Source organism: Camelina sativa, chromosome 10, assembly GCF_000633955.1.
Source record: "Camelina sativa cultivar DH55 chromosome 10, Cs, whole genome shotgun sequence".
NCBI lineage: Eukaryota > Viridiplantae > Streptophyta > Magnoliopsida > Brassicales > Brassicaceae > Camelina > Camelina sativa.
The window spans coordinates 3711-28965 of NC_025694.1; the positions used below are offsets into that span (position 1 = coordinate 3711).

At 41.6% G+C, this 25255-nt stretch overlaps 3 protein-coding genes and 2 pseudogenes across 4 annotated transcripts; 3 read left to right on the forward strand and 2 right to left on the reverse strand.

Annotated features, from left to right (window-relative positions):
- On the forward strand, window positions 7-6133 carry LOC104719892 (brefeldin A-inhibited guanine nucleotide-exchange protein 1-like). Of its 2 annotated transcripts, none has more exons than XM_010437879.2 (10): window positions 7-286; window positions 501-834; window positions 956-1378; window positions 1576-1868; window positions 2378-2651; window positions 2905-3395; window positions 3562-3883; window positions 4015-4375; window positions 4603-5264; window positions 5443-6133. In XM_010437879.2, the coding sequence occupies exons 1-10, from the start codon at window positions 33-35 to the stop codon at window positions 6046-6048; spliced, it is 4020 nt and encodes a 1339-aa protein (XP_010436181.2). In that variant the 5' UTR covers window positions 7-32; the 3' UTR covers window positions 6049-6133. The 2 variants fall into 2 exon arrangements, with proteins under 2 accessions (XP_010436181.2, XP_019086544.1); XM_019230999.1 differs by having other exon boundaries at window positions 138-286; window positions 491-834; window positions 5443-6048.
- LOC104719893 (brefeldin A-inhibited guanine nucleotide-exchange protein 1-like) lies at window positions 6167-10505 on the forward strand. Its single transcript, XM_010437880.2, has 6 exons — window positions 6167-6871; window positions 7125-7615; window positions 7782-8103; window positions 8235-8595; window positions 8821-9482; window positions 9663-10505. Exons 1-6 carry the CDS (start codon window positions 6641-6643, stop codon window positions 10266-10268), a joined length of 2673 nt encoding a protein of 890 aa, XP_010436182.2. The 5' UTR covers window positions 6167-6640; the 3' UTR covers window positions 10269-10505.
- LOC104719894 (brefeldin A-inhibited guanine nucleotide-exchange protein 1-like) lies at window positions 10591-14672 on the forward strand. Its single transcript, XM_010437881.2, has 6 exons — window positions 10591-11117; window positions 11371-11861; window positions 12028-12349; window positions 12481-12841; window positions 13067-13728; window positions 13909-14672. Exons 1-6 carry the CDS (start codon window positions 10887-10889, stop codon window positions 14512-14514), a joined length of 2673 nt encoding a protein of 890 aa, XP_010436183.2. The 5' UTR covers window positions 10591-10886; the 3' UTR covers window positions 14515-14672.
- LOC104716100 lies at window positions 14730-15651 on the reverse strand (annotated as a pseudogene).
- On the reverse strand, window positions 15658-16965 carry LOC104716101 (annotated as a pseudogene).

Below are 25255 nucleotides of genomic sequence, written 5' to 3' on the forward strand. Positions count from 1 at the left end.
TGTCTTTGTTGAAGAATAGCGCACTCTCGGTTATGTCTATTTTTCAACTTCAATGTGCTATCTTCACCACCTTGCTACGGAAATACAGATCGGGTATGAAATCAGAAGTAGGCATATTCTTCCCCATGCTTGTCCTCCGTGTTCTTGAAAATGTTCTTCAGCCAAGTTTCCTGCAGAAAATGACCGTGCTCAGCTTACTTGAGAACATTTGCCACGAGCCAAACCTAATCATTGACATATTTGTCAACTTTGACTGTGATGTGGAGTCACCAAACATCTTCGAAAGGTATTTGCAATTTCTTATTTTCTATCTAGTTTTTGGATTCTGTTTCCAGAATAGCGTTCCAGATGTTGTCAGATTACAACTCTTAGCTGAAAAGTTTTAGAGATCAGATCGGGCACCAGAGTAGCCTACACGGTTCATATCTGTATTCCATTAGTCGTTTTGTACTTTTAAGTAAATTGTATTAAGCTCTTATAATTCTCTCAGATGTTTGCAGGATTGTCAACGGTCTTCTAAAAACTGCTTTAGGGCCTCCTCCTGGTTCGTCGACAACTTTGTCCCCAGTCCAGGATATTACTTTTCGGCATGAATCAGTGAAGTGCTTGGTTAGCATTATTAAGGCAATGGGAACATGGATGGACCAACAATTGAGCATGGGCGAATCACTTCTGCCTAAGAGCTTAGAAAATGAAGCACCTGTAGACAGTCATTCTAGCCCAAATGAAGAAGACGGGACAACTACAGATCATGACTTCCACCCAGATTTGAGTTCAGAGTCATCAGATGCTGCAACTCTTGAACAAAGGAGGGCATACAAAATTGAACTCCAGGTCTGATGTTGCATCATAAAAGAACTAAAAGATTGTCCGTCCCATACGGTGATATTAGTATAATTATTTTTCTCTTCGGTGATGTTAGGTTTTTTTATCATCCTTCTTGGTTTATGTGCAGAAATGCATCACTCTATTCAATAGAAAGCCGTCAAAGGGTATTGAGTTTCTTATAAGCTGTAAAAAGGTTGGCAACTCCCCAGATGAGGTGGTGTCGTTCCTGAGAAATACCACAGGCTTGAATGCTACCATGATTGGTGATTATTTGGGTGAAAGAGAGGAGTTTCCAATGAAAGTTATGCATGCCTATGTGGACTCGTTTGATTTCAAGGAGATGAATTTTGGTGAGGCAATTAGGTTTTTCTTAAAGGGGTTCAGGCTTCCTGGGGAAGCGCAGAAAATTGACCGCATAATGGAAAAGTTTGCTGAACGCTTTTGCAAATGCAATCCAAATTCATTCAGCAGTGCTGACACAGCATATGTTCTTGCATACTCTGTGATAATGCTTAACACTGATGCCCACAATATCATGGTTAAAGAGAAGGTTTGTTTTCTTGGCTGTCACAATTTATTCAATCCATGATAGGTTTGCTTTTGGACTGCATCTGCATGAGTTAACTTTTCTGGTTACTTACGTTCTCAGAAATTGTCATTAAAATATTCTGTATTGGAGATTGCTTTGTTTGGTATACATTATTTACAGTGTGTTTTTACGTCTCCTTTTTTGTTTATGACAATCAGATGACCAAGGCTGATTTTATCAGAAATAACCGAGGCATTGATGATGGCAAAGATCTACCAGAGGAGTATCTTGGTGCGCTTTATGACCAAGTTGTCATAAATGAAATAAAGATGAGTTCTGATTCTTCTGCCCCAGAAAGCAGGCAGTCCAATGGCTTGAATAAACTACTGGGTCTGGACGGTATACTCAATCTGGTTTATTGGACACAGACAGAAGAAAAGGCAGTCGGGGCTAATGGTCTTCTTATAAAGCATATTCAAGAAAAGTTCAGGTCGAAGTCTGGAAAATCAGAGTAAGCTCATTTATCTTATTTAGAGTCTAGTGTGAAATGAGGTGCTTGGGCTCTTATTCTTTGGAGAGAAAGGCAGGGGACGATAGCACTACGTAGTAGTGATTAGAAAATTGTATTCAATGAAGGATTTTATTGAGTGATTGTTCTTAGTATGATGCTGCTGAGCGAGTCAGGTTACCTGCACAATTAGCGAACTAAGCTGAAACCAGGTTTTCCTTTAACGTTGATGAAATACTTGCCCTTTACTTTCCCTTGTTCATTTTTGTCTCTGAAATTGTGTTACCTGAGAAACTATCTACCTGCAAAATTAGCGAACTAAGCTGAAACCAGGTTTTCCTCTAACGTGGATAAACAATACGTACCCTAGTTCATTTTTGTCTCTGAAATTGTGTTTGCCTGAGAAACTATCTTTCTAAAAGGATTAGGGTTGACAAATACCGTGGATGAATGTTAGGATTTGAAGTCCTAACATGAATCTCATGAATTGGATTCTTTTTCCTGTCTTGTAGATCAGCTTACCATGTCGTTACAGACGTTGCAATATTGCGTTTTATGGTTGAAGTTTCATGGGGACCAATGCTTGCCGCATTCAGCGTGACACTTGATCAGAGTGATGACAGGCTTGCTGCAGTTGAATGCTTACGAGGCTTTCGGTACGCCGTTCATATTACAGCAGTTATGGGTATGCAAACGCAAAGAGATGCATTTGTCACTTCCATGGCCAAGTTCACAAATCTCCATTGTGCAGGAGATATGAAGCAAAAGAATGTCGATGCTGTTAAAGTAAGTTTCTTCTTATGAAAATCAGTTGTTTCTTTCTGTATTTGCTTTCCTCACATCCGGTTTTCAAGGTATAAGAACAGAGAGATGAAGCATTTTAAGGCATACTAACCTTAATATCATGTGTTTTAGTTTTCTGTTTCAACGGCTTTTTAATGTATTTTTCTCTACTGTAAAGTTCTCCTTCCCTCTATGGAGAGAAGCATGCGTGAATTGACCTCTTCATAACTTCATTATTGCTTATTTTGTTGTTCAGGCCATCATATCAATTGCCATTGAAGATGGTAATCACTTGCAAGATGCTTGGGAGCATATTTTGACTTGTCTTTCTAGAATAGAGCACTTGCAATTATTGGGCGAGGGTGCTCCAAGTGATGCATCTTATTTTTCCTCATCCGAGACGGAAGAGAAGAAAGCCTTGGGATTTCCTAACTTGAAGAAAAAAGGAGCCCTCCAGAATCCGGTGATGATGGCTGTTGTTCGAGGGGGCACATATGATAGCAGTGCAATTGGACCAAATATTCCAGGGCTTGTGAAGCAGGACCAGATCAATAACTTCATTGCAAACTTGAATTTGCTTGACCAGATCGGGAGTTTTCAGTTGAATAATGTATATGCTCATAGCCAGCGGTTGAAGACTGAAGCCATAGTAGCATTTGTTAAAGCTCTATGCAAAGTCTCTATGTCAGAACTACAGTCTCCTACGGATCCTCGAGTATTTAGCCTCACAAAATTAGTTGAGATCGCGTAAGAGTTTCTTCTTTTGATACTCTCTTTAGAACTCATAGAATGAGAAATGAACATACTGAATACATCTCATCTTGCCTTACTGAATTGGACATCAAGGTAGCACCATGAGAGTCTAATAAGATGTCAACTCACAAATTTACATATCTCTTTTTGTGTTGTACAGCCACTACAACATGAACCGCATCAGGCTAGTCTGGTCTCGCATATGGAGCATCCTGTCAGATTTTTTTGTATCTGTTGGCTTGTCGGAGAATCTTTCTGTTGCAATATTCGTTATGGATTCACTACGACAACTTTCTATGAAGTTCTTGGAACGTGAGGAGCTGGCTAACTACAACTTCCAGAATGAATTTCTTCGACCATTTGTCATTGTTATGCAAAAAAGCAGTTCTGCTGAAATAAGAGAACTAATAGTTCGGTGCATTTCTCAAATGGTACTCAGCCGTGTCAGTAATGTAAAATCAGGGTGGAAAAGTGTTTTCAAGGTACATAATGTTTTCCTAGCATCCGCCTGTATGTGAACATATATGATTAAGCTTCAGGTTAGGAGGAAAAACGTTCAACCGAAGATACTATACTGAGTAGTTCATCTGCTCTTTTTTTCATTTCCTTTCAGGTTTTCACAACCGCAGCAGCTGATGAAAGGAAGAACATTGTGTTGCTGGCCTTTGAGACAATGGAAAAAATTGTCCGAGAGTATTTTTCATATATCACAGAGACGGAGGCAACAACCTTTACTGATTGTGTTAGATGCCTCATAACTTTCACAAACAGCAAATTCACCAGCGATGTTAGCCTGAATGCTATTGCATTTCTACGATTTTGTGCCCTAAAACTTGCAGAAGGAGGCCTTGTGTGGAATGAGAAGGGTAGGTCCAGCAGTCCCAGTATTCCAGTAACTGATGACCATGCACCAAATACCCAAAATTTTATGGATGCAGATGAAAACATATCATATTGGGTTCCTTTACTCACAGGTAATCTGTCATAATTTTAATCTGTGAATAATACCTTTGTTTTAATGCATAAACATATTATGGGCTTTTGTCCCAAAACAAAACAAAAAAACATATAATGGGGATCTTACATTTTTCGAATTCACATATTCCATTGCTAATTCGTCCAACTGATTGAATTTGTTTTGCTGCGAGGTTAGGAAAGGACAGTTCCCTGCATTCTAATCAAAAGTTTATATTTGTTACAGGATTGTCTAAGCTAACTGCTGATTCCAGATCAGCAATCCGTAAAAGCTCCCTGGAAGTGCTCTTTAATATTTTAAAGGATCATGGTCATATTTTCTCACGAACATTCTGGATTGGTGTTTTCAGTTCTGTTATTTATCCTATATTTAATAGCGTGTGGGGCGAGAATGATCTGCTTTCTAAAGACGAACACAGTTCATTTCCCTCTACATTCTCTCCACATCCTAGTGGAGTTTCTTGGGATGCTGAGACTTCAGCTATGGCGGCACAGTGTCTGGTAGACCTATTTGTCAGTTTTTTTACTGTCATAAGGTCTCAACTATCAAGTGTAGTGTCCTTACTTGCTAGTCTTATAAGAAGTCCAGCTCAGGGTCCTACAGTAGCTGGAGTCGGCGCGTTGCTGCGGTTGGCAGACGAATTGGGTGGCAGTTTCTCGGAAGATGAGTGGAAGGAGATTTTTTTGGCTGTGAAAGAAGCTGCTTCATTGACATTGTCTAGTTTCATGAAAACACTGAGAACCATGGATGATGTTCCAGATGAGGAAACGTTGTCTGATCAGGACTTTAGTAACGAAGATGACGTGGACGAGGACAGCCTGCAAACTATGTCTTATGTTGTTGCAAGAACAAAGAGTCACATCACCGTCCAGTTGCAGGTTGTTCAGGTATGTACAAAATGTTGTACTATGCAATGAATTGCCAAGGTTTGACTAATACCAACAAATTGTTCTTTAAAAATCCCATACGAAAATGAATCTAGAAATGTTGTATGCTTTACCTTTGCCTTGCTCCAGAAGAATGATCTCTCTTACCCTGTCTCACTACTCTTTCTCCTGTTCTCAGGTAGTGACTGATCTCTACCAAAATAATCAGCAATCATTGTTGGCATCTCACGTCACTGTTATCCTGGAGATACTTTCATCAATCTCATCACATGCTCACCAGCTAAATTCTGATTTGATACTGCAAAAGAAAATGAGGAGAGCATGCTCTACCTTGGAGCTCTCTGAACCTCCCATGCTTCATTTCGAAAATGACACACACCAGAACTACCTGGACATTCTTCAAGACCTACTGACATACAACCCAGGAGTGTCTTTGGAGCTAAACATAGAGTCTCAACTGATTACAGTGTGTGTGCAATTACTGAAGATGTACCTGAAGTGCACGTTGTTTCAGGGTTCAGAGTTGGAAGAAACCAGGCAGCCTAAAAACTGGATTCTACCCATGGGAGCAACATCGAAGGAAGAAGCAGCAGCAAGATCTCCACTAGTGGTTGCAGTGCTGAAGGCACTGATGGAACTGAAAAGAGATTCATTCAAGAGGTATGCACCAACTTTCTTCCCATTGTTAGTGGAGCTTGTGCGGAGTGAGCACAGCTCTTCACAAGTCCCACAAGTCTTAAGCACCGTGTTCCATACATGTATGGGTCCAATGATGGATGAATAGAATAGGATGGTTGTAAGTGCATTGAAGTTTGACATTCGAGCACCTAAAGGATAGGTTACGAGCAGACACAAATCACTCTTTTCTTCNGGGCTCTTATTCTTTGGAGAGAAAGGCAGGGGACGATAGCACTACGTAGTAGTGATTAGAAAATTGTATTCAATGAAGGATTTTATTGAGTGATTGTTCTTAGTATGATGCTGCTGAGCGAGTCAGGTTACCTGCACAATTAGCGAACTAAGCTGAAACCAGGTTTTCCTTTAACGTTGATGAAATACTTGCCCTTTACTTTCCCTTGTTCATTTTTGTCTCTGAAATTGTGTTACCTGAGAAACTATCTACCTGCAAAATTAGCGAACTAAGCTGAAACCAGGTTTTCCTCTAACGTGGATAAACAATACGTACCCTAGTTCATTTTTGTCTCTGAAATTGTGTTTGCCTGAGAAACTATCTTTCTAAAAGGATTAGGGTTGACAAATACCGTGGATGAATGTTAGGATTTGAAGTCCTAACATGAATCTCATGAATTGGATTCTTTTTCCGGTCTTGTAGATCAGCTTACCATGTCGTTACAGACGTTGCAATATTGCGTTTTATGGTTGAAGTTTCATGGGGACCAATGCTTGCCGCATTCAGCGTGACACTTGATCAGAGTGATGACAGGCTTGCTGCAGTTGAATGCTTACGAGGCTTTCGGTACGCCGTTCATATTACAGCAGTTATGGGTATGCAAACGCAAAGAGATGCATTTGTCACTTCCATGGCCAAGTTCACAAATCTCCATTGCGCAGGAGATATGAAGCAAAAGAATGTCGATGCTGTTAAAGTAAGTTTCTTCTTATGAAAATCAGTTGTTTCTTTCTGTATTTGTTTTTCTCACATCCGGTTTTCAAGGTATAAGAACAGAGAGATGAAGCATTTTAAGGCATACTAACCTTAATATCATGTGTTTTAGTTTTCTGTTTCAACGGCTTTTTAATTTATTTTTCTCTACTGTAAAGTTCTCCTTCCCTCTATGGAGAGAAGCATGCGTGAATTGACCTCTTCATAACTTCATTATTGCTTATTTTGTTGTTCAGGCCATCATATCAATTGCCATTGAAGATGGTAATCACTTGCAAGATGCTTGGGAGCATATTTTGACTTGTCTTTCTAGAATAGAGCATTTGCAATTATTGGGCGAGGGTGCTCCAAGTGATGCATCTTATTTTTCTTCATCCGAGACGGAAGAGAAGAAAGCCTTGGGGTTTCCCAACTTGAAGAAAAAAGGAGCCCTCCAGAATCCGGTGGTGATGGCTGTTGTTCGAGGGGGCTCATATGATAGCAGTGCAATTGGACCAAATATTCCAGGGCTTGTGAAGCAGGACCAGATCAATAACTTCATTGCAAACTTGAATTTGCTTGACCAGATCGGGAGTTTTCAGTTGAATAATGTATATGCTCATAGCCAGCGGTTGAAGACTGAAGCCATAGTAGCATTTGTTAAAGCTCTATGCAAAGTCTCTATGTCAGAACTACAGTCTCCTACGGATCCTCGAGTATTTAGCCTCACAAAATTAGTTGAGATCGCGTAAGAGTTTCTTCTTTTGATACTCTCTTTAGAACTCATAGAATGAGAAATGAACATACTGAATACATCTCATCTTGCCTTACTGAATTGGACATCAAGGTAGCACCATGAGAGTCTAATAAGATGTCAACTCACAAATTTACATATCTCTTTTTGTGTTGTACAGCCACTACAACATGAACCGCATCAGGCTAGTCTGGTCTCGCATATGGAGCATCCTGTCAGATTTTTTTGTATCTGTTGGCTTGTCGGAGAATCTTTCTGTTGCAATATTCGTTATGGATTCACTACGACAACTTTCTATGAAGTTCTTGGAACGTGAGGAGCTGGCTAACTACAACTTCCAGAATGAATTTCTTCGACCATTTGTCATTGTTATGCAAAAAAGCAGTTCTGCTGAAATAAGAGAACTAATAGTTCGGTGCATTTCTCAAATGGTACTCAGCCGTGTCAGTAATGTAAAATCAGGGTGGAAAAGTGTTTTCAAGGTACATAATGTTTTCCTAGCATCCGCCTGTATGTGAACATATATGATTAAGCTTCAGGTTAGGAGGAAAAACGTTCAACCGAAGATACTATACTGAGTAGTTCATCTGCTCTTTTTTTCATTTCCTTTCAGGTTTTCACAACCGCAGCAGCTGATGAAAGGAAGAACATTGTGTTGCTGGCCTTTGAGACAATGGAAAAAATTGTCCGAGAGTATTTTTCATATATCACAGAGACGGAGGCAACAACCTTTACTGATTGTGTTAGATGCCTCATAACTTTCACAAACAGCAAATTCACCAGCGATGTTAGCCTGAATGCTATTGCATTTCTACGATTTTGTGCCCTAAAACTTGCAGAAGGAGGCCTTGTGTGGAATGAGAAGGGTAGGTCCAGCAGTCCCAGTACTCCAGTAACTGATGACCATGCACCAGATACCCAAAATTTTATGGATGCAGATGAAAACATATCATATTGGGTTCCTTTACTCACAGGTAATCTGTCATATTTTTAATCTGTAAATAATACCTTGATTTTAATGCATAAACATATTATGGGCTTTCGTCTCAAATAAAAGAAAAAAACATATTATGGGGATCTTACATATTTCGAATTCACATATTCCATTGCTAATTCGTCCAAGTGATTGAATTTGTTTTGCTGCGAGGTTAGGAAAGGACAGTTCCCTGCATTCTAATCAAAATTTATTTTTGTTACAGGATTGTCTAAGCTAACTGCTGATTCCAGACCAGCAATCCGTAAAAGCTCCCTGGAAGTGCTCTTTAATATTTTAAAGGATCATGGTCATATTTTCTCACGAACATTCTGGATTGGTGTTTTCAGTTCTGTTATTTATCCTATATTTAATAGCGTGTGGGGCGAGAATGATCTGCTTTCTAAAGACGAACACAGTTCATTCCCCTCTACATTTTCTCCACATCCTAGTGGAGTTTCTTGGGATGCTGAGACTTCAGCTATGGCGGCACAGTCTCTGGTAGACCTATTTGTCAGCTTTTTTACTGTCATAAGGTCTCAACTATCAAGTGTAGTGTCCTTACTTGCTAGTTTTATAAGAAGTCCAGCTCAGGGTCCTACAGTAGCTGGAGTTGGCGCGTTGCTGCGGTTGGCAGACGAATTGGGTGGCAGTTTCTCGAAAGATGAGTGGAAGGAGATTTTTTTGGCTGTGAAAGAAGCTGCTTCATTGACATTGTCTAGTTTCATGAAAACACTGAGAACCATGGATGATGTTCCAGATGAGGAAACGTTGTCTGATCAGGACTTTAGTAACGAAGATGACGTGGACGAGGACAGCCTGCAAACTATGTCTTATGTTGTTGCAAGAACAAAGAGTCACATCACCGTCCAGTTGCAGGTTGTTCAGGTATGTACAAAATGTTGTACTATAGATGATGAATTGCCAAGGTTTGACTAATACCAACAAATTGTTCTTTAAAAATCCCATACGAAAATGAATTTAGAAATGTTGTATGCTTTACCTTTGCCTTGCTCCAGAATAATGATCTCTCTTACCTTCTCTCACTACTCTTTCTCCTGTTCTCAGGTAGTGACTGATCTCTACCAAAATAATCAGCAGTCATTGTTGGCATCTCACGTCACTGTTATCCTGGAGATACTTTCATCAATCTCATCACATGCCCACCAGCTAAATTCTGATTTGATACTGCAAAAGAAAATGAGGAGAGCATGCTCTATCTTGGAGCTCTCTGAACCTCCCATGCTTCATTTCGAAAATGACACTCACCAGAACTACCTGGACATTCTTCAAGACCTACTGACATACAACCCAGGAGTGTCTTTGGAGCTAAACATAGAGTCTCAACTGATTACAGTGTGTGTGCAATTACTGAAGATGTACCTGAAGTGCACGTTGTTTCAGGGTTCAGAGTTGGAAGAAACCAGGCAGCCTAAAAACTGGATTCTACCCATGGGAGCAACATCGAAGGAAGAAGCAGCAGCAAGATCTCCACTAGTGGTTGCAGTGCTGAAGGCACTGAGGGAACTGAAAAGAGATTCATTCAAGAGGTATGCACCAACTTTCTTCCCATTGTTGGTGGAGCTTGTGCGGAGTGAGCACAGCTCTTCACAAGTCCCACAAGTCTTAAGCACCGTGTTCCATACATGTATGGGTCCAATGATGGATGAATAGAATAGGATGGTTGTAAGTGCATTGAAGTTTGACATTCGAGCACCTAAAGGATAGGTTACGAGCAGACACAAATCACTCTTTTCTTCTTTCGTTTTTTCTTCTCGTGTCTAATGAGTATTGACGAAAGAATGTGAGATTAACAGGTTTTGTGCGGTTGATTGCTTGTGCTGATATAGAGTAATTAATTACTGTTATAGAAACTAAGAAAAGGATGGTAAAAAATTTCTGCACTGCATATTTTCTTCCCTCCCAGTTGTGATTGTTAACGCTACTCATGAGCATATAATATTACAAATNATACTTGCCCTTTACTTTCCCTTGTTCATTTTTGTCTCTGAAATTGTGTTACCTGAGAAACTATCTACCTGCAAAATTAGCGAACTAAGCTGAAACCAGGTTTTCCTCTAACGTGGATAAACAATACGTACCCTAGTTCATTTTTGTCTCTGAAATTGTGTTTGCCTGAGAAACTATCTTTCTAAAAGGATTAGGGTTGACAAATACCGTGGATGAATGTTAGGATTTGAAGTCCTAACATGAATCTCATGAATTGGATTCTTTTTCCGGTCTTGTAGATCAGCTTACCATGTCGTTACAGACGTTGCAATATTGCGTTTTATGGTTGAAGTTTCATGGGGACCAATGCTTGCCGCATTCAGCGTGACACTTGATCAGAGTGATGACAGGCTTGCTGCAGTTGAATGCTTACGAGGCTTTCGGTACGCCGTTCATATTACAGCAGTTATGGGTATGCAAACGCAAAGAGATGCATTTGTCACTTCCATGGCCAAGTTCACAAATCTCCATTGCGCAGGAGATATGAAGCAAAAGAATGTCGATGCTGTTAAAGTAAGTTTCTTCTTATGAAAATCAGTTGTTTCTTTCTGTATTTGCTTTCCTCACATCCGGTTTTCAAGGTATAAGAACAGAGAGATGAAGCATTTTAAGGCATACTAACCTTAATATCATGTGTTTTAGTTTTCTGTTTCAACGGCTTTTTAATGTATTTTTCTCTACTGTAAAGTTCTCCTTCCCTCTATGGAGAGAAGCATGCGTGAATTGACCTCTTCATAACTTCATTATTGCTTATTTTGTTGTTCAGGCCATCATATCAATTGCCATTGAAGATGGTAATCACTTGCAAGATGCTTGGGAGCATATTTTGACTTGTCTTTCTAGAATAGAGCACTTGCAATTATTGGGCGAGGGTGCTCCAAGTGATGCATCTTATTTTTCCTCATCCGAGACGGAAGAGAAGAAAGCCTTGGGATTTCCTAACTTGAAGAAAAAAGGAGCCCTCCAGAATCCGGTGATGATGGCTGTTGTTCGAGGGGGCACATATGATAGCAGTGCAATTGGACCAAATATTCCAGGGCTTGTGAAGCAGGACCAGATCAATAACTTCATTGCAAACTTGAATTTGCTTGACCAGATCGGGAGTTTTCAGTTGAATAATGTATATGCTCATAGCCAGCGGTTGAAGACTGAAGCCATAGTAGCATTTGTTAAAGCTCTATGCAAAGTCTCTATGTCAGAACTACAGTCTCCTACGGATCCTCGAGTATTTAGCCTCACAAAATTAGTTGAGATCGCGTAAGAGTTTCTTCTTTTGATACTCTCTTTAGAACTCATAGAATGAGAAATGAACATACTGAATACATCTCATCTTGCCTTACTGAATTGGACATCAAGGTAGCACCATGAGAGTCTAATAAGATGTCAACTCACAAATTTACATATCTCTTTTTGTGTTGTACAGCCACTACAACATGAACCGCATCAGGCTAGTCTGGTCTCGCATATGGAGCATCCTGTCAGATTTTTTTGTATCTGTTGGCTTGTCGGAGAATCTTTCTGTTGCAATATTCGTTATGGATTCACTACGACAACTTTCTATGAAGTTCTTGGAACGTGAGGAGCTGGCTAACTACAACTTCCAGAATGAATTTCTTCGACCATTTGTCATTGTTATGCAAAAAAGCAGTTCTGCTGAAATAAGAGAACTAATAGTTCGGTGCATTTCTCAAATGGTACTCAGCCGTGTCAGTAATGTAAAATCAGGGTGGAAAAGTGTTTTCAAGGTACATAATGTTTTCCTAGCATCCGCCTGTATGTGAACATATATGATTAAGCTTCAGGTTAGGAGGAAAAACGTTCAACCGAAGATACTATACTGAGTAGTTCATCTGCTCTTTTTTTCATTTCCTTTCAGGTTTTCACAACCGCAGCAGCTGATGAAAGGAAGAACATTGTGTTGCTGGCCTTTGAGACAATGGAAAAAATTGTCCGAGAGTATTTTTCATATATCACAGAGACGGAGGCAACAACCTTTACTGATTGTGTTAGATGCCTCATAACTTTCACAAACAGCAAATTCACCAGCGATGTTAGCCTGAATGCTATTGCATTTCTACGATTTTGTGCCCTAAAACTTGCAGAAGGAGGCCTTGTGTGGAATGAGAAGGGTAGGTCCAGCAGTCCCAGTACTCCAGTAACTGATGACCATGCACCAGATACCCAAAATTTTATGGATGCAGATGAAAACATATCATATTGGGTTCCTTTACTCACAGGTAATCTGTCATATTTTTAATCTGTAAATAATACCTTGATTTTAATGCATAAACATATTATGGGCTTTCGTCTCAAATAAAAGAAAAAAACATATTATGGGGATCTTACATATTTCGAATTCACATATTCCATTGCTAATTCGTCCAAGTGATTGAATTTGTTTTGCTGCGAGGTTAGGAAAGGACAGTTCCCTGCATTCTAATCAAAATTTATTTTTGTTACAGGATTGTCTAAGCTAACTGCTGATTCCAGACCAGCAATCCGTAAAAGCTCCCTGGAAGTGCTCTTTAATATTTTAAAGGATCATGGTCATATTTTCTCACGAACATTCTGGATTGGTGTTTTCAGTTCTGTTATTTATCCTATATTTAATAGCGTGTGGGGCGAGAATGATCTGCTTTCTAAAGACGAACACAGTTCATTCCCCTCTACATTTTCTCCACATCCTAGTGGAGTTTCTTGGGATGCTGAGACTTCAGCTATGGCGGCACAGTCTCTGGTAGACCTATTTGTCAGCTTTTTTACTGTCATAAGGTCTCAACTATCAAGTGTAGTGTCCTTACTTGCTAGTTTTATAAGAAGTCCAGCTCAGGGTCCTACAGTAGCTGGAGTTGGCGCGTTGCTGCGGTTGGCAGACGAATTGGGTGGCAGTTTCTCGAAAGATGAGTGGAAGGAGATTTTTTTGGCTGTGAAAGAAGCTGCTTCATTGACATTGTCTAGTTTCATGAAAACACTGAGAACCATGGATGATGTTCCAGATGAGGAAACGTTGTCTGATCAGGACTTTAGTAACGAAGATGACGTGGACGAGGACAGCCTGCAAACTATGTCTTATGTTGTTGCAAGAACAAAGAGTCACATCACCGTCCAGTTGCAGGTTGTTCAGGTATGTACAAAATGTTGTACTATAGATGATGAATTGCCAAGGTTTGACTAATACCAACAAATTGTTCTTTAAAAATCCCATACGAAAATGAATTTAGAAATGTTGTATGCTTTACCTTTGCCTTGCTCCAGAATAATGATCTCTCTTACCTTCTCTCACTACTCTTTCTCCTGTTCTCAGGTAGTGACTGATCTCTACCAAAATAATCAGCAGTCATTGTTGGCATCTCACGTCACTGTTATCCTGGAGATACTTTCATCAATCTCATCACATGCCCACCAGCTAAATTCTGATTTGATACTGCAAAAGAAAATGAGGAGAGCATGCTCTATCTTGGAGCTCTCTGAACCTCCCATGCTTCATTTCGAAAATGACACTCACCAGAACTACCTGGACATTCTTCAAGACCTACTGACATACAACCCAGGAGTGTCTTTGGAGCTAAACATAGAGTCTCAACTGATTACAGTGTGTGTGCAATTACTGAAGATGTACCTGAAGTGCACGTTGTTTCAGGGTTCAGAGTTGGAAGAAACCAGGCAGCCTAAAAACTGGATTCTACCCATGGGAGCAACATCGAAGGAAGAAGCAGCAGCAAGATCTCCACTAGTGGTTGCAGTGCTGAAGGCACTGAGGGAACTGAAAAGAGATTCATTCAAGAGGTATGCACCAACTTTCTTCCCATTGTTGGTGGAGCTTGTGCGGAGTGAGCACAGCTCTTCACAAGTCCCACAAGTCTTAAGCACCGTGTTCCATACATGTATGGGTCCAATGATGGATGAATAGAATAGGATGGTTGTAAGTGCATTGAAGTTTGACATTCGAGCACCTAAAGGATAGGTTACGAGCAGACACAAATCACTCTTTTCTTCTTTCGTTTTTTCTTCTCGTGTCTAATGAGGATTGACGAAAGAATGTGAGATTAACAGGTTTTGTGCGGTTGATTGCTTGTGCTGATATAGAGTAATTAATTACTGTTATAGAAACTAAGAAAAGGATGGTAAAAAATTTCTGCACTGCATATTTTCTTCCCTCCCAGTTGTGATTGTTAACGCTACTCATGAGCATATAATATTACAAATGAGGTCGAAGTAAGGATTTGTGAAGATATATAATATTAAAAGAAAAAGAAAGGAGAAGACAAAGATGGGCCACTCGTAGCAAGTCATTTATACTTGAAATGAAGTGATGATATCTAAAGTGATAATCAATAAGAAAGCCACAACTTGTTTTTTGACCACCGAAAGTGAATCATTCATGGCTTGATGTTGATGATGATGATGATGATGATGATGAGTCAGGAGTGGAACTGCTTTCCTTGGTATGTCATTCCAAAGCGCCAATAAGGAGGAGCCACATCATAAGAGGCAGTAGTTTTACCGCCTCTCCGCCCACACTTGACCCTCCTGTATTGTATAGGTATCATCTCGGCTTTGGTCTCTGCTATCCCTGTGAAGGCGGCATGAGATAGTTCCAAGTGTTCCTTTGGGAAGTTGCACCAACCTCCGTAATCGGAGGACAGACCCGAATTGAGAGGACAGAAATCAGTGGCGGTGACCACCACGGAGGGGCTGCTTTGGAGGCACCAACGGATATGGTTCACGCACCGCACTTCTAGACAAGCTCCGCAGCTGCTTCCCCTGTTGAACAGCTTCCCGCTCAGGCCTGCGCTGTACCCGCCATAGCTGCTCTACCTCAGATCTCCATACCCACAAGCGCCTCCTATCACCACACCAATTTAGTCTAGTTAGTCATGACTGAGGAAAGAAGAAAGAAAAATAGAGGGGGAGAGAGAGAGAAGAGAACCAGTAGCGACGGAGGAGGAGCCGTCCCTGTCTCTGGAGAGCGTGGCTGTGGCTATCTTCCAGTCATCCTCGGCGGTGGCTTGAAAGAGGCGGCAGAGAATAAAGATGCACAATGCGANTGAGGTCGAAGTAAGGATTTGTGAAGATATATAATATTAAAAGAAAAAGAAAGGAGAAGACAAAGATGGGCCACTCGTAGCAAGTCATTTAGACTTGAAATGAAGTGATGATATCTAAAGTGATAATCAATAAGAAAGCCACAACTTGTTTTTTGACCACCGAAAGTGAATCATTCATGGCTTGATGTTGATGATGATGATGATGATGATGATGAGTCAGGAGTGGAACTGCTTTCCTTGGTATGTCATTCCAAAGCGCCAATAAGGAGGAGCCACATCATAAGAGGCAGTAGTTTTACCGCCTCTCCGCCCACACTTGACCCTCCTGTATTATACAGGTATCATCTCGGCTTTGGTCTCTGCTATCCCTGTGAAGGCGGCATGAGATAGTTCCAAGTGTTCCTTTGGGAAGTTGCACCAACCTCCGTAATCGGAGGACAGACCCGAATTGGGAGGACAGAAATCAGTGGCGGTGACCACCACGGAGGGGCTGCCTTGGAGGCACCAACGGATATGGTTCACGCACCGCACTTCTAGACAAGCTCCGCAGCTGCTTCCCCTGTTGAACAGCTTCCCGCTCAGGCCTGCGCTGTACCCGCCATAGCTGCTCTACCTCAGATCTCCATACCCACAAGCGCCTCCTATCACCACACCAATTTAGTCTAGTTAGTCATGACTGAGGAAAGAAGAAAGAAAAATAGAGGGGGAGAGAGAGAGAAGAGAACCAGTAGCGACGGAGGAGGAGCCGTCCCTGTCTCTGGAGAGCGTGGCTGTGGCTATCTTCCAGTCATCCTCGGCGGTGGCTTGAAAGAGGCGGCAGAGAATAAAGATGCACAATGCGAGTTGCTGAAGCCCAGAATCCATGAACACAACAAGCAGTGTTGTTGGGATCCTCACAGGTGGCAGACAAAAGCGATGCGTTTGAGAGGGTTGTGGGGTTCTTTTGATCATCATCTGGCTCCGCTTTTCAAGACTGGGTGTGGTGGGGATGCGACAAAAATTGCTCTGACATGTTTTGACTTTTTCCGTTTCAGATCAAAACAAAAAAAAGGAAAGGAATACAATACGTATTTCCGGCCCATCTCACTTGGCGGCCCACTTTCTACCCGTTATCTCAATAAGCATTGTGAAGTTTACGTATGGTTAGTACTTGTACTTAGTAGCGCGAGTATTGTAACGACGAGGTTCTATTTAACTCACACAAGAACAAAACCAGAAGCCCAGTTTAAAGCATTTTAAGAGAGAGAGAGAGAGAGAGGAATATGAGCCAATTTGAAATCAACAAAATGGTATCTTGCGGTTAACAGGTAAACTAAGATATGTGCTAAGCAATGAATTAGTTGAGTGAGAAAAATAAAAGATGTAACATCATCAAACATGAATATTTCGTGTCAAATGAAACAGCAAATTCAAATTGATCCAATAAGTCATGTAATTTAGTTCACAGTGACTGCTCAAATCTCTTGGGCCCTTACTAATTAAAAAGCCCAGAAGCAAAATAAATTAAGGTTAATTATTAAAATGAAAAATGTATAATGACGTAAAGAACAAATGGAAATCTGTGTCTTCCTATTTTACTTTAGAAGAAAATGGAAATGTTAAGAGACCAAATAAAAATGGAATGTATAAAATAAAATGGAAATCTGAGAACTCATGTTCTCTTTAAATAGCGACTATGAACCTCTTCTCCAGCAACGAGCATTGCTTCTCCATCCTTTGCTTTCGTTCGTCTTTTATTTTTTATTTTTGTGTGTGGTTTCTCCGGCTAACTCTACCATGAGTCGTCTTCTTCTTTATTTCAAGTATTTGAAACGAAATATTCTGACACATGCTACTAAAGTGGGTGAAAAGGAAGAGCTATGCAAGATGGGAGCACAACATCTTTCTTTGGCACTAACAAAGAACGTGGATATATCTGTTAAAGCATACGTTTCATCACAGTTTACGGTGGGAACAGATGTTCACAGCATTCGATCTCACCCCAGCGGTATTGTGTATTTGATCAATGAGCTACGTCAAGGTACGATTAAAGAATCGACTATTGACAGGGCAAAGTCTATGAAATCAGGCGATAGGAAGCGCTTGCTTGCAATGCTTGATAAGGAAGTGAAGACCGAAGAAGATAAATTCAAAAAGATAGAATCAAGAGAAGAACGAGACAAAGCTGACGCAATACTTGGAAAACGAAGGGTTTTTAAAAAAAACACAAAACACGCGCCTCACGCGCCTAAATTTTTCACTCAACTACTCGATCCCTTTCCCTCTCCCTTCACATTCGCCGATCTGGGTGTTGGCTCCCTCCGGCCACCATGGCCAAAAAAAACACAAAATATCCCTTCCTCGCAGTATCCCCACTTGTGCTGCTCCTCAAAAATCGACCCAACGTAATCAGTGCCGCCTGAATCGTCTGATTTAGCTGGCACGACTCCCAATGTACCCTGATCTGAGAATTTACCTGAGACCTCTAAGATCTCGGCTAACATCGAGACTCACGGCCACAGCATAACTCCCCCTCATGTAGAGGTGAATACCGCGGTGCTCGGAAACACAATTGCCCAAACCACTGCCATCAGGATCCCAGAGACCTCCGATGCCAGCCAGGGCACAAGCAATGGGTGCATCCAGCCGGATTCGACTCTGCCAAACACCCAACAACTAACCAGCGAGACCGCGCCAAATGCCATCCCTCCTTGGAAGAACCTCGTCAACGGTAACACTATAAAATTGGGGAAAAAGGTATCCCATTTACCCTTGACTCAGGTGAAGCTTGTGTCATGATTCCAAATTCTGTGATTGAAAAGAACAGGAAGGCATGGGACAGCTTCATCCTAGGTCAATTCTACGAAGAACCACCCTCGCGAGGAGCAGTGCAGGCCATTGCCAATGGAATATGGAGTCGCCAACGTAAGGACATTACGTTATCCAAGATGGAAGGAAATTCATTTCTTTTTAGAGTACCATGCCCAAATGCTCGCAGACGCATATTAAGTCAATGCCTCTGGCAAATCGATGGCCAATCAATGTTTGTAGCAAAGTGGTATCCAGACATCCAGGCTACAAAACCAGAACTGACCATGGTTCCCGTATGGCTTGAATTCGAGGGTGTTCCCCTTCAGTTCTTTAACCGGGAAGGGCTTGAGCACATTGCTGGGCTAGTTGGGCATCCTATCTGTTTACACCCGCATACGGAAAACCTGATAAATGTGGAGGTTGCCAAGGTTTACACTGTCATTGATCCCAGGAAGCCATTACTGGAAGCAGTTAATGCTCGTTTTGAATCCGGGGTGATCAAGCGTATTCAAGTGTCTAGTCCTTGGTTGCCATCATTGTGTAGTCATTGCAACAAGGTGGGTCACACAGTCTCTCGTTGCTCAAAAGCTCCCGCTACTTGTAATACTTGCGGTTCAGTCAAACACTTAACATCTGACTGCCCTAGAGCCAAAAAGGACAAACGCCAAGGGAAGCAACCTATTACCAGCCTGCTACCCATTACTGGTGCACCTCCTCTTGTGCCTCCACTCCATGACATAACCACTTCTTCAAATCCTACCATATCGCCAGTCCCTGTCCCAGCTACAGGAGTACCCCAATCTTCTGCTACAAGCTCAATGCCAATGGCGACTACTACCGATCCAAACAAAGCTAAAGCGCCACCACAAATCACTCACTCACCTATAAGAATCTCCCCCTCACGCTCTCTGGAGCTTGATGAAAGGAAGCTCTGTATTGATCTGCGAGACAACCTGTTCTCCCCCTTATCGACCAAAGAAGACAACGTTGATGATGATACCTCCGGAACAAGCTCTGATAGTCCCTCTGACGAGGATGACAATCCGGTAGTGAATGAGGATCGGTTCCTGAAGGTCGTATCTAAGCGAATGCAGAGACAGAAGATGCGTAAAGCTCGGGCAGGAGGCCCCGTAAACCTCTAACCCCAATATCCTTTTATGGATATTTTTTTGTTGGAATGTAAGAGGTCTAAACGACCCTGTAAAGCGGAGACATCTTCGGAAATGGTTGAAAGTACATCAACCACTTTTTGGTGGGATAGTAGAAACCCACGTCAGCCCATTGAATGCATAAGCTATAGTATCTCGTGCATTCCCTGGCTGGTCTTTTGATAACAACTATGAATTCTCTGAACTTGGAAAGGTATGGATCGTTTGGCATCCTTCTGTTCAGGTAACTGTTTTACGGAAATCCTTGTAGATGATCACATGTCAGGTGAAACTGCCGTTTGTTCATCAGCATCTAGTTATCTCTATTGTCTATGCTTCCTCAACCTCTGCCTCAGTGAGAAAGGACCTATGGGAGGAGATTGTTGAGATTGCTGCTATGCCTACTGTTTCAAGTAAGCCATGGACTGTTCTGGGTGATTTCAACCAAACACTGTTTCCCCATGAACACTCCACACAAGGAAAGAACCTTTCCTCTTCAGGTATGCATGACCTTGAACAATGTTTAACAACTGCCTCACTAGCGGATCTCCCCTACTGTAGCAACACTATCACGTGGACAAATAAACACACCATTGGTCTAGTCGCTAAGAAGCTGGATAGAATCATTGTAAATGATGAGTGGATTGAAAGTTTCCCAACTACGTTAGCTGTCTTTGTTGAGCCTGAATTCTCGGATCACAGTCCTTGCTGCCTATTCATAGATAGCCACGCTCCAAAGAGGAAGAAGCCTTTCAAATTCTTGGTCCTACTAAATCAAAACCCGGATTTTGCTCCCTTAATCAAGCTCTGGTGGGATTCACTCGCTTTTGATGGAACAAAAATGTTTATAATAGCAAAAAAGCTGAAAATGCTCAAGCCGGTGATTCGAGATTTTAGCACTACTAACTACTCAGGTATTGAAAAGAGGGTTCAGGACGCTTACACTGATCTCATCTGTTGCCAGCAGGAACTACTGCATGCTCCGTCAACCGACCTAGTCATGCAAGAGAAAGAAGTATTCAAAACTTGGTGTGCTCTAGCAAAAGCGGAAGAGTCCTATCTCAAACATAAATCCCGAATTTGTTGGTTAGAGGAGGGTGACAAAAACTCAAGGTTCTTCCACCGATCAATTATCACCAGACAAGGGTTCAATGAAATTATCCTCCTTCTCGATGGAAATGATCTTGTGGTGGACTCGAAACAGGGTATTCAAGACTTAGTGGTGGATTTTTACAAAAACCTACTTAGCAATCAAACTCAAAACAATGTCACATCTGTCTCAGAGATTGCTGCTCTAACTCCTCAACGATGCTCACCGAGTTATATCTAATCTCTCATCTCACCGGTTACACCCGCGGAGATCCGACAGGTTATCTTCTCATTGCCTAGGAACAAAGCTCCAGGTCCAGACAACTATTGTGTAGAATTATTCACAGCTCACTGGGACACAGTCGGACCTTCTATAACTGAGGCTGTCCTCGAATTCTTTACTACAGGGAAAATGCTCAAGCAATGGAATGCCACAATCTTGACCCTGATCCCTAAAGTTCCAAATGCAACACCCTCTACAAAGTAGTCTCTAAAATCCTAGCAAATCGTCTCAAGAAGGTCCTCCCTGATCTCATATCCAGTAACCAGTCTGCCTTCATACAAGGGAGACTACTTGTGGAAAATGTTTTCCTTGCCACTGAGCTTGTGCAAGGTTTCAATCAGAAGAACATCTCCTCAAGAGGTATGCTTAAGGTGGATCTTATGAAGGCTTTTGACTCGGTTCATTGGAACTTTATAATCAACACGCTCAAAGCAATGGAGTTCCCCACCCAGTTCATTTCATTGATCCATCAATGCATCTCAACGACAAGCTTCTCTGCCTGCATCAACGGAGAACTATGTGGCTATTTCAAGGGAGCAAAAGGTTTGCGTCAAGGCGACCCTCTCTCACCATATTTGTTTGTCCTGGCCATGGAAGGACTCTCACAAATCCTCATGAAAGGTTTCAGTACAAATCAAATAGGTTCACACCCAGCTGCTAAAGACCCGCTCATCTCTCATTTGGCATTCGCATATTACATTATGATCTTCTTCGATAGCAAGACCAGCTCTCTCGCTAATATTGCTGTAACTCTCGAGAGGTTCTCCAGAATATCTGGTCTTACAATGAACCTAAGCAAGACGGACCTTTATGTAGCTGGAGTGAACCACATTGAAGCTTCTCAGATGGCTTCTTTAGGCTTCAACATCGGTTCACTGCCAATACGCTACCTTGGGCTTCCACTAATGCACCGGAAACTAAGACTAGCGGAGTACAGACCTCTTCTGCAGAATCTCACCAATCGGTTCTCTTCCTGGGGTTCTCGAGCTTTATCCTATGCTGGTAGACTCCAACTTATTGCGTCAGTCATCTATGACACTATTAACTTCTGGATGTCTGCGTTTATCCTCCCAAGGGTTGCATTAAAAAAATTGAGATTCTCTGCAGGAATTTTTTTATGGAATGGTGATGTGTCCAAAACTGGTTCAGCAAAAGTGGCTTGGGTAAACATAGGAAGGTGGCTTGGGACTCCGGTCTTTAACCCACTGGAACAAAACCCTGATCTTCAAGCTTATTTGGAGATTGTTTACAGCAAGAGACTACCTATAAGCCCTTTGGATGCGCAACAATAAGATAAAAGACGGATGCTTTTGGGACTTGGACATGAAAAAACAGAGCTCAGGTACACTGATTGCTATGCTCAAGCTCCGCCATATTGCGAGCAAATTCCTAAAAGCAAAGTTGGGCAATGGTCAACAAATAAGCTTTTGGTTCGATAATTGGACTCCATTTGGAGCGCTTATCGACTTCATGGGGATCACCGGACCAGCTCAAACTGGCATTTCTCTCCAAGGAAAAGTCATTGCTGCTGCCTCTGCATCAGGATGGTCCCTCAGACCAGCAAGATCACCACAAGCCGAGACACTGTAAATCTACCTTACCACTGTTCCATCACCTACTCTCTCCACGACATCGGATTCTTATGCTTGGCAAATTGGATCAGAGGAGTTAGCCAACTTCTCAACATCCAAAACATGGGAAAATCTTAGACCTCGGGCTAACCCTATACCGTGGACAAAACAAGTTTGGTACAAAGGCGCTATACCTAGGCACGCTTTCCTTTTCTGGCTGATGCATCAAGATAGGCTGTCCACAAGGTCTCGACTGGTTCGATGGGGATTACCGTTTGACCCTAGCTGTTGTATTTGTGGCTTTGCTCGGGAAACTCGCGAGCACCTGTTCTTGAGATGTGAATTCAGTGAAACGGTTTGGACTAAAGTCACTCGACGTCTCGGTTACAGACCTTTCACTTTCCACACATGGGACGCTTTCATGGCTTGGTTGGATCTCAAAGACTCCACTTCTCCACGATGCCTCCGAATATTGACTGCACAAGCCACCCTCTATGCAATTTGGTTGGAACGAAATAACATGTATCACAACAACATCTCGACAGATGCCCACACCATATTCAAGCAACTGGATAGGCAAGTTCGAGACACTATTTTGGCAAAACATCTTTTACTTGACTGGCTGAAATATGACTAGGTTTACCTACTTACGTTCGATTAACGAATTACTTATACCATATTTTTATTTTTTTGAGCAAGGTGATGAGCGCTATATAACGCTTTTGTAAATTCAGCAAACATTATATTTTCAAAAAAAAAAAATACTTGGAAAACCAAAAGAGGCAAAACTGGGAGAAAACCAAGTAGGAGAGGACAACAAGGTTTTCAACGGGTTCATAGATAAAGTCATGGATAAGATCCCTTCAAAAACAACAACAGCTGCTAGTCTAACCTATAACTTCTGGATAAACCTTGCACTTGGGGTTGCACATGATGAGCCGGAGGATTACGAAATCAACGAGGAGGACGGCTCAAAACTTTTAGGTTTCATGGATGAGGAACTGATTGTCCACGAGATTTTGTTGAATCAGAAGGGCTTTATCTACAGAGTCGATGGCGAAGAACTCTCGTTCAAGGGTTATGATGCCATAGTTAGCGATTTCATGAAGAAGAGAAACAACTGACGTAATTGAAGCGGTGGGAATTTATTTTCATAAAACCAAATATCAGGTCTCAGATGAATGCTTGCACCATGCAATTCCAGTTTTTTTTTTTTTTTTTTTTTTTTTTTTTTTTTTTTTTTTTTTTTTTNAAAATGTACTTTTCTAAATTTTCAACAAACCAATTAAACGAATCTGTGGAACAAATAAAAGAGGTGCTTCAGTCAGGTTTATATCTTTGCGATGGGTTGTTAATCTCAAAAAAAATAAAATCTCAACTTTTATTTAACTTGGATTTTACTCAAAATTAATTAATTACCCAAACGTTCTAGCACTGTCCTGAAATTTATTGATAAACACATACAAACAAACAAACAAACAAACAAAAGTATGCAAATGTGATTAGTAAAAGACGTTCTTATTTTGCGATTGCCATGTTCCAGTTGAATCTTACACCGAGTCTGGGAGAATTTTAGAGATTCTAAGATGTAATTATAACAAAAAAAAAAAAAAAAAAATTTAAAAAGAAAAGAAAAATGGAAATAAGGTAGTACGTAGCCGAGACATAAGTAACTCAATAACTAATATTACTCTTGTTTTGGTGGAAACCAGTAAGGGGCTGGGAACGGTTGTGGGCCTCCGCTCTCGTACTCTTCATCGTCCATGCATGTTATTCCGAAGTTGTGGTTGCCCACGTAATAGACGCAGTTTGGGCGCTGGTCATATAAGCACGCAGCTGGGAGACAAAACGGTTCAGCCTTGGAGAGGAATATGCAGATACCTCCAAAGTCTTTAGTATAGACCGCGTTTCCTTCCTTGTCTAGCCTCAACACTTGGAAATGATCCCACTCCACTCTCCCCTTCTTACGGGGGTTGCTCTCTGCCAACCATTTCACCATAAAAGTCTCACCAGTTTGTGACGACTCCACCAAGTAGTGTTCCATTCTGCTACACGAATCGAACAACTTCCACTAGCACTTTCTCACTGTATCGCTTCTGGCAAACTCATCCAAACTCTTCACATACCTGTCCTTCACCACGCGATGCTCAGGATACGAAAACATCTGCAGCTTGGGTTTGTGCCTGTGTCTCCCAAGATCCCATCATCCAGTGTAATTGCCTCCAGAAGCGGGGATCGAGAACATCTCATCTCTCTTGGAGTATATTACGTGGGTGGAGAAGAAGCTGGGGTCTGTGATTCTGATGTTGGTCCACTTGCAATTTTTTTGAGCAGGCCTGCACAAGCTGAGTTGAGGTCCCATGAACTTAACAGCCACGATGCACTCTTCATCTTCGGGAGAAGAAGAGGACATGGCCACATTGGTTACAACTTGGGTTTGGCAATGAGGCAGTGTTACAAGAGGAGGAAGGGAAATGCGTTTCGGGTCTGTATCCGATGCACTTGGGTCTAGATCATCTTGAAGACACACGACCCCGTTCTTCAAAGTTGCTACCCAACCATGGGATGCTCCTATGGTTCCCATCTCCTTCACCAACTCCATAGGCACTTTCTTTTCCGTGAAGTTAATCTCTCCCTCAATGTAGTTGTACATAGCGAGATCTCCAACATCGCCATCTCTCAAAGTAGATCCACATGGTTCAACTTCGAAGATGCAACTAGA

Coding starts and splice junctions, on each gene's coding strand:
- LOC104719892 (XM_010437879.2), top strand. CDS start 33: ATGTCTATTTTTCAACTTCAATGTGCTATCTTCACCACCTTGCTACGG. Junction 287..500: donor TCACCAAACATCTTCGAAAG/GTATTTGCAATT, acceptor AGATGTTTGCAG/GATTGTCAACGGTCTTCTAA. Junction 2,652..2,904: donor AGAATGTCGATGCTGTTAAA/GTAAGTTTCTTC, acceptor TTTGTTGTTCAG/GCCATCATATCAATTGCCAT.
- LOC104719893 (XM_010437880.2), top strand. CDS start 6,641: ATGGTTGAAGTTTCATGGGGACCAATGCTTGCCGCATTCAGCGTGACA. Junction 7,616..7,781: donor ACAAAATTAGTTGAGATCGC/GTAAGAGTTTCT, acceptor TGTGTTGTACAG/CCACTACAACATGAACCGCA. Junction 9,483..9,662: donor TCCAGTTGCAGGTTGTTCAG/GTATGTACAAAA, acceptor TCCTGTTCTCAG/GTAGTGACTGATCTCTACCA.
- LOC104719894 (XM_010437881.2), top strand. CDS start 10,887: ATGGTTGAAGTTTCATGGGGACCAATGCTTGCCGCATTCAGCGTGACA. Junction 12,350..12,480: donor GGTGGAAAAGTGTTTTCAAG/GTACATAATGTT, acceptor ATTTCCTTTCAG/GTTTTCACAACCGCAGCAGC. Junction 13,729..13,908: donor TCCAGTTGCAGGTTGTTCAG/GTATGTACAAAA, acceptor TCCTGTTCTCAG/GTAGTGACTGATCTCTACCA.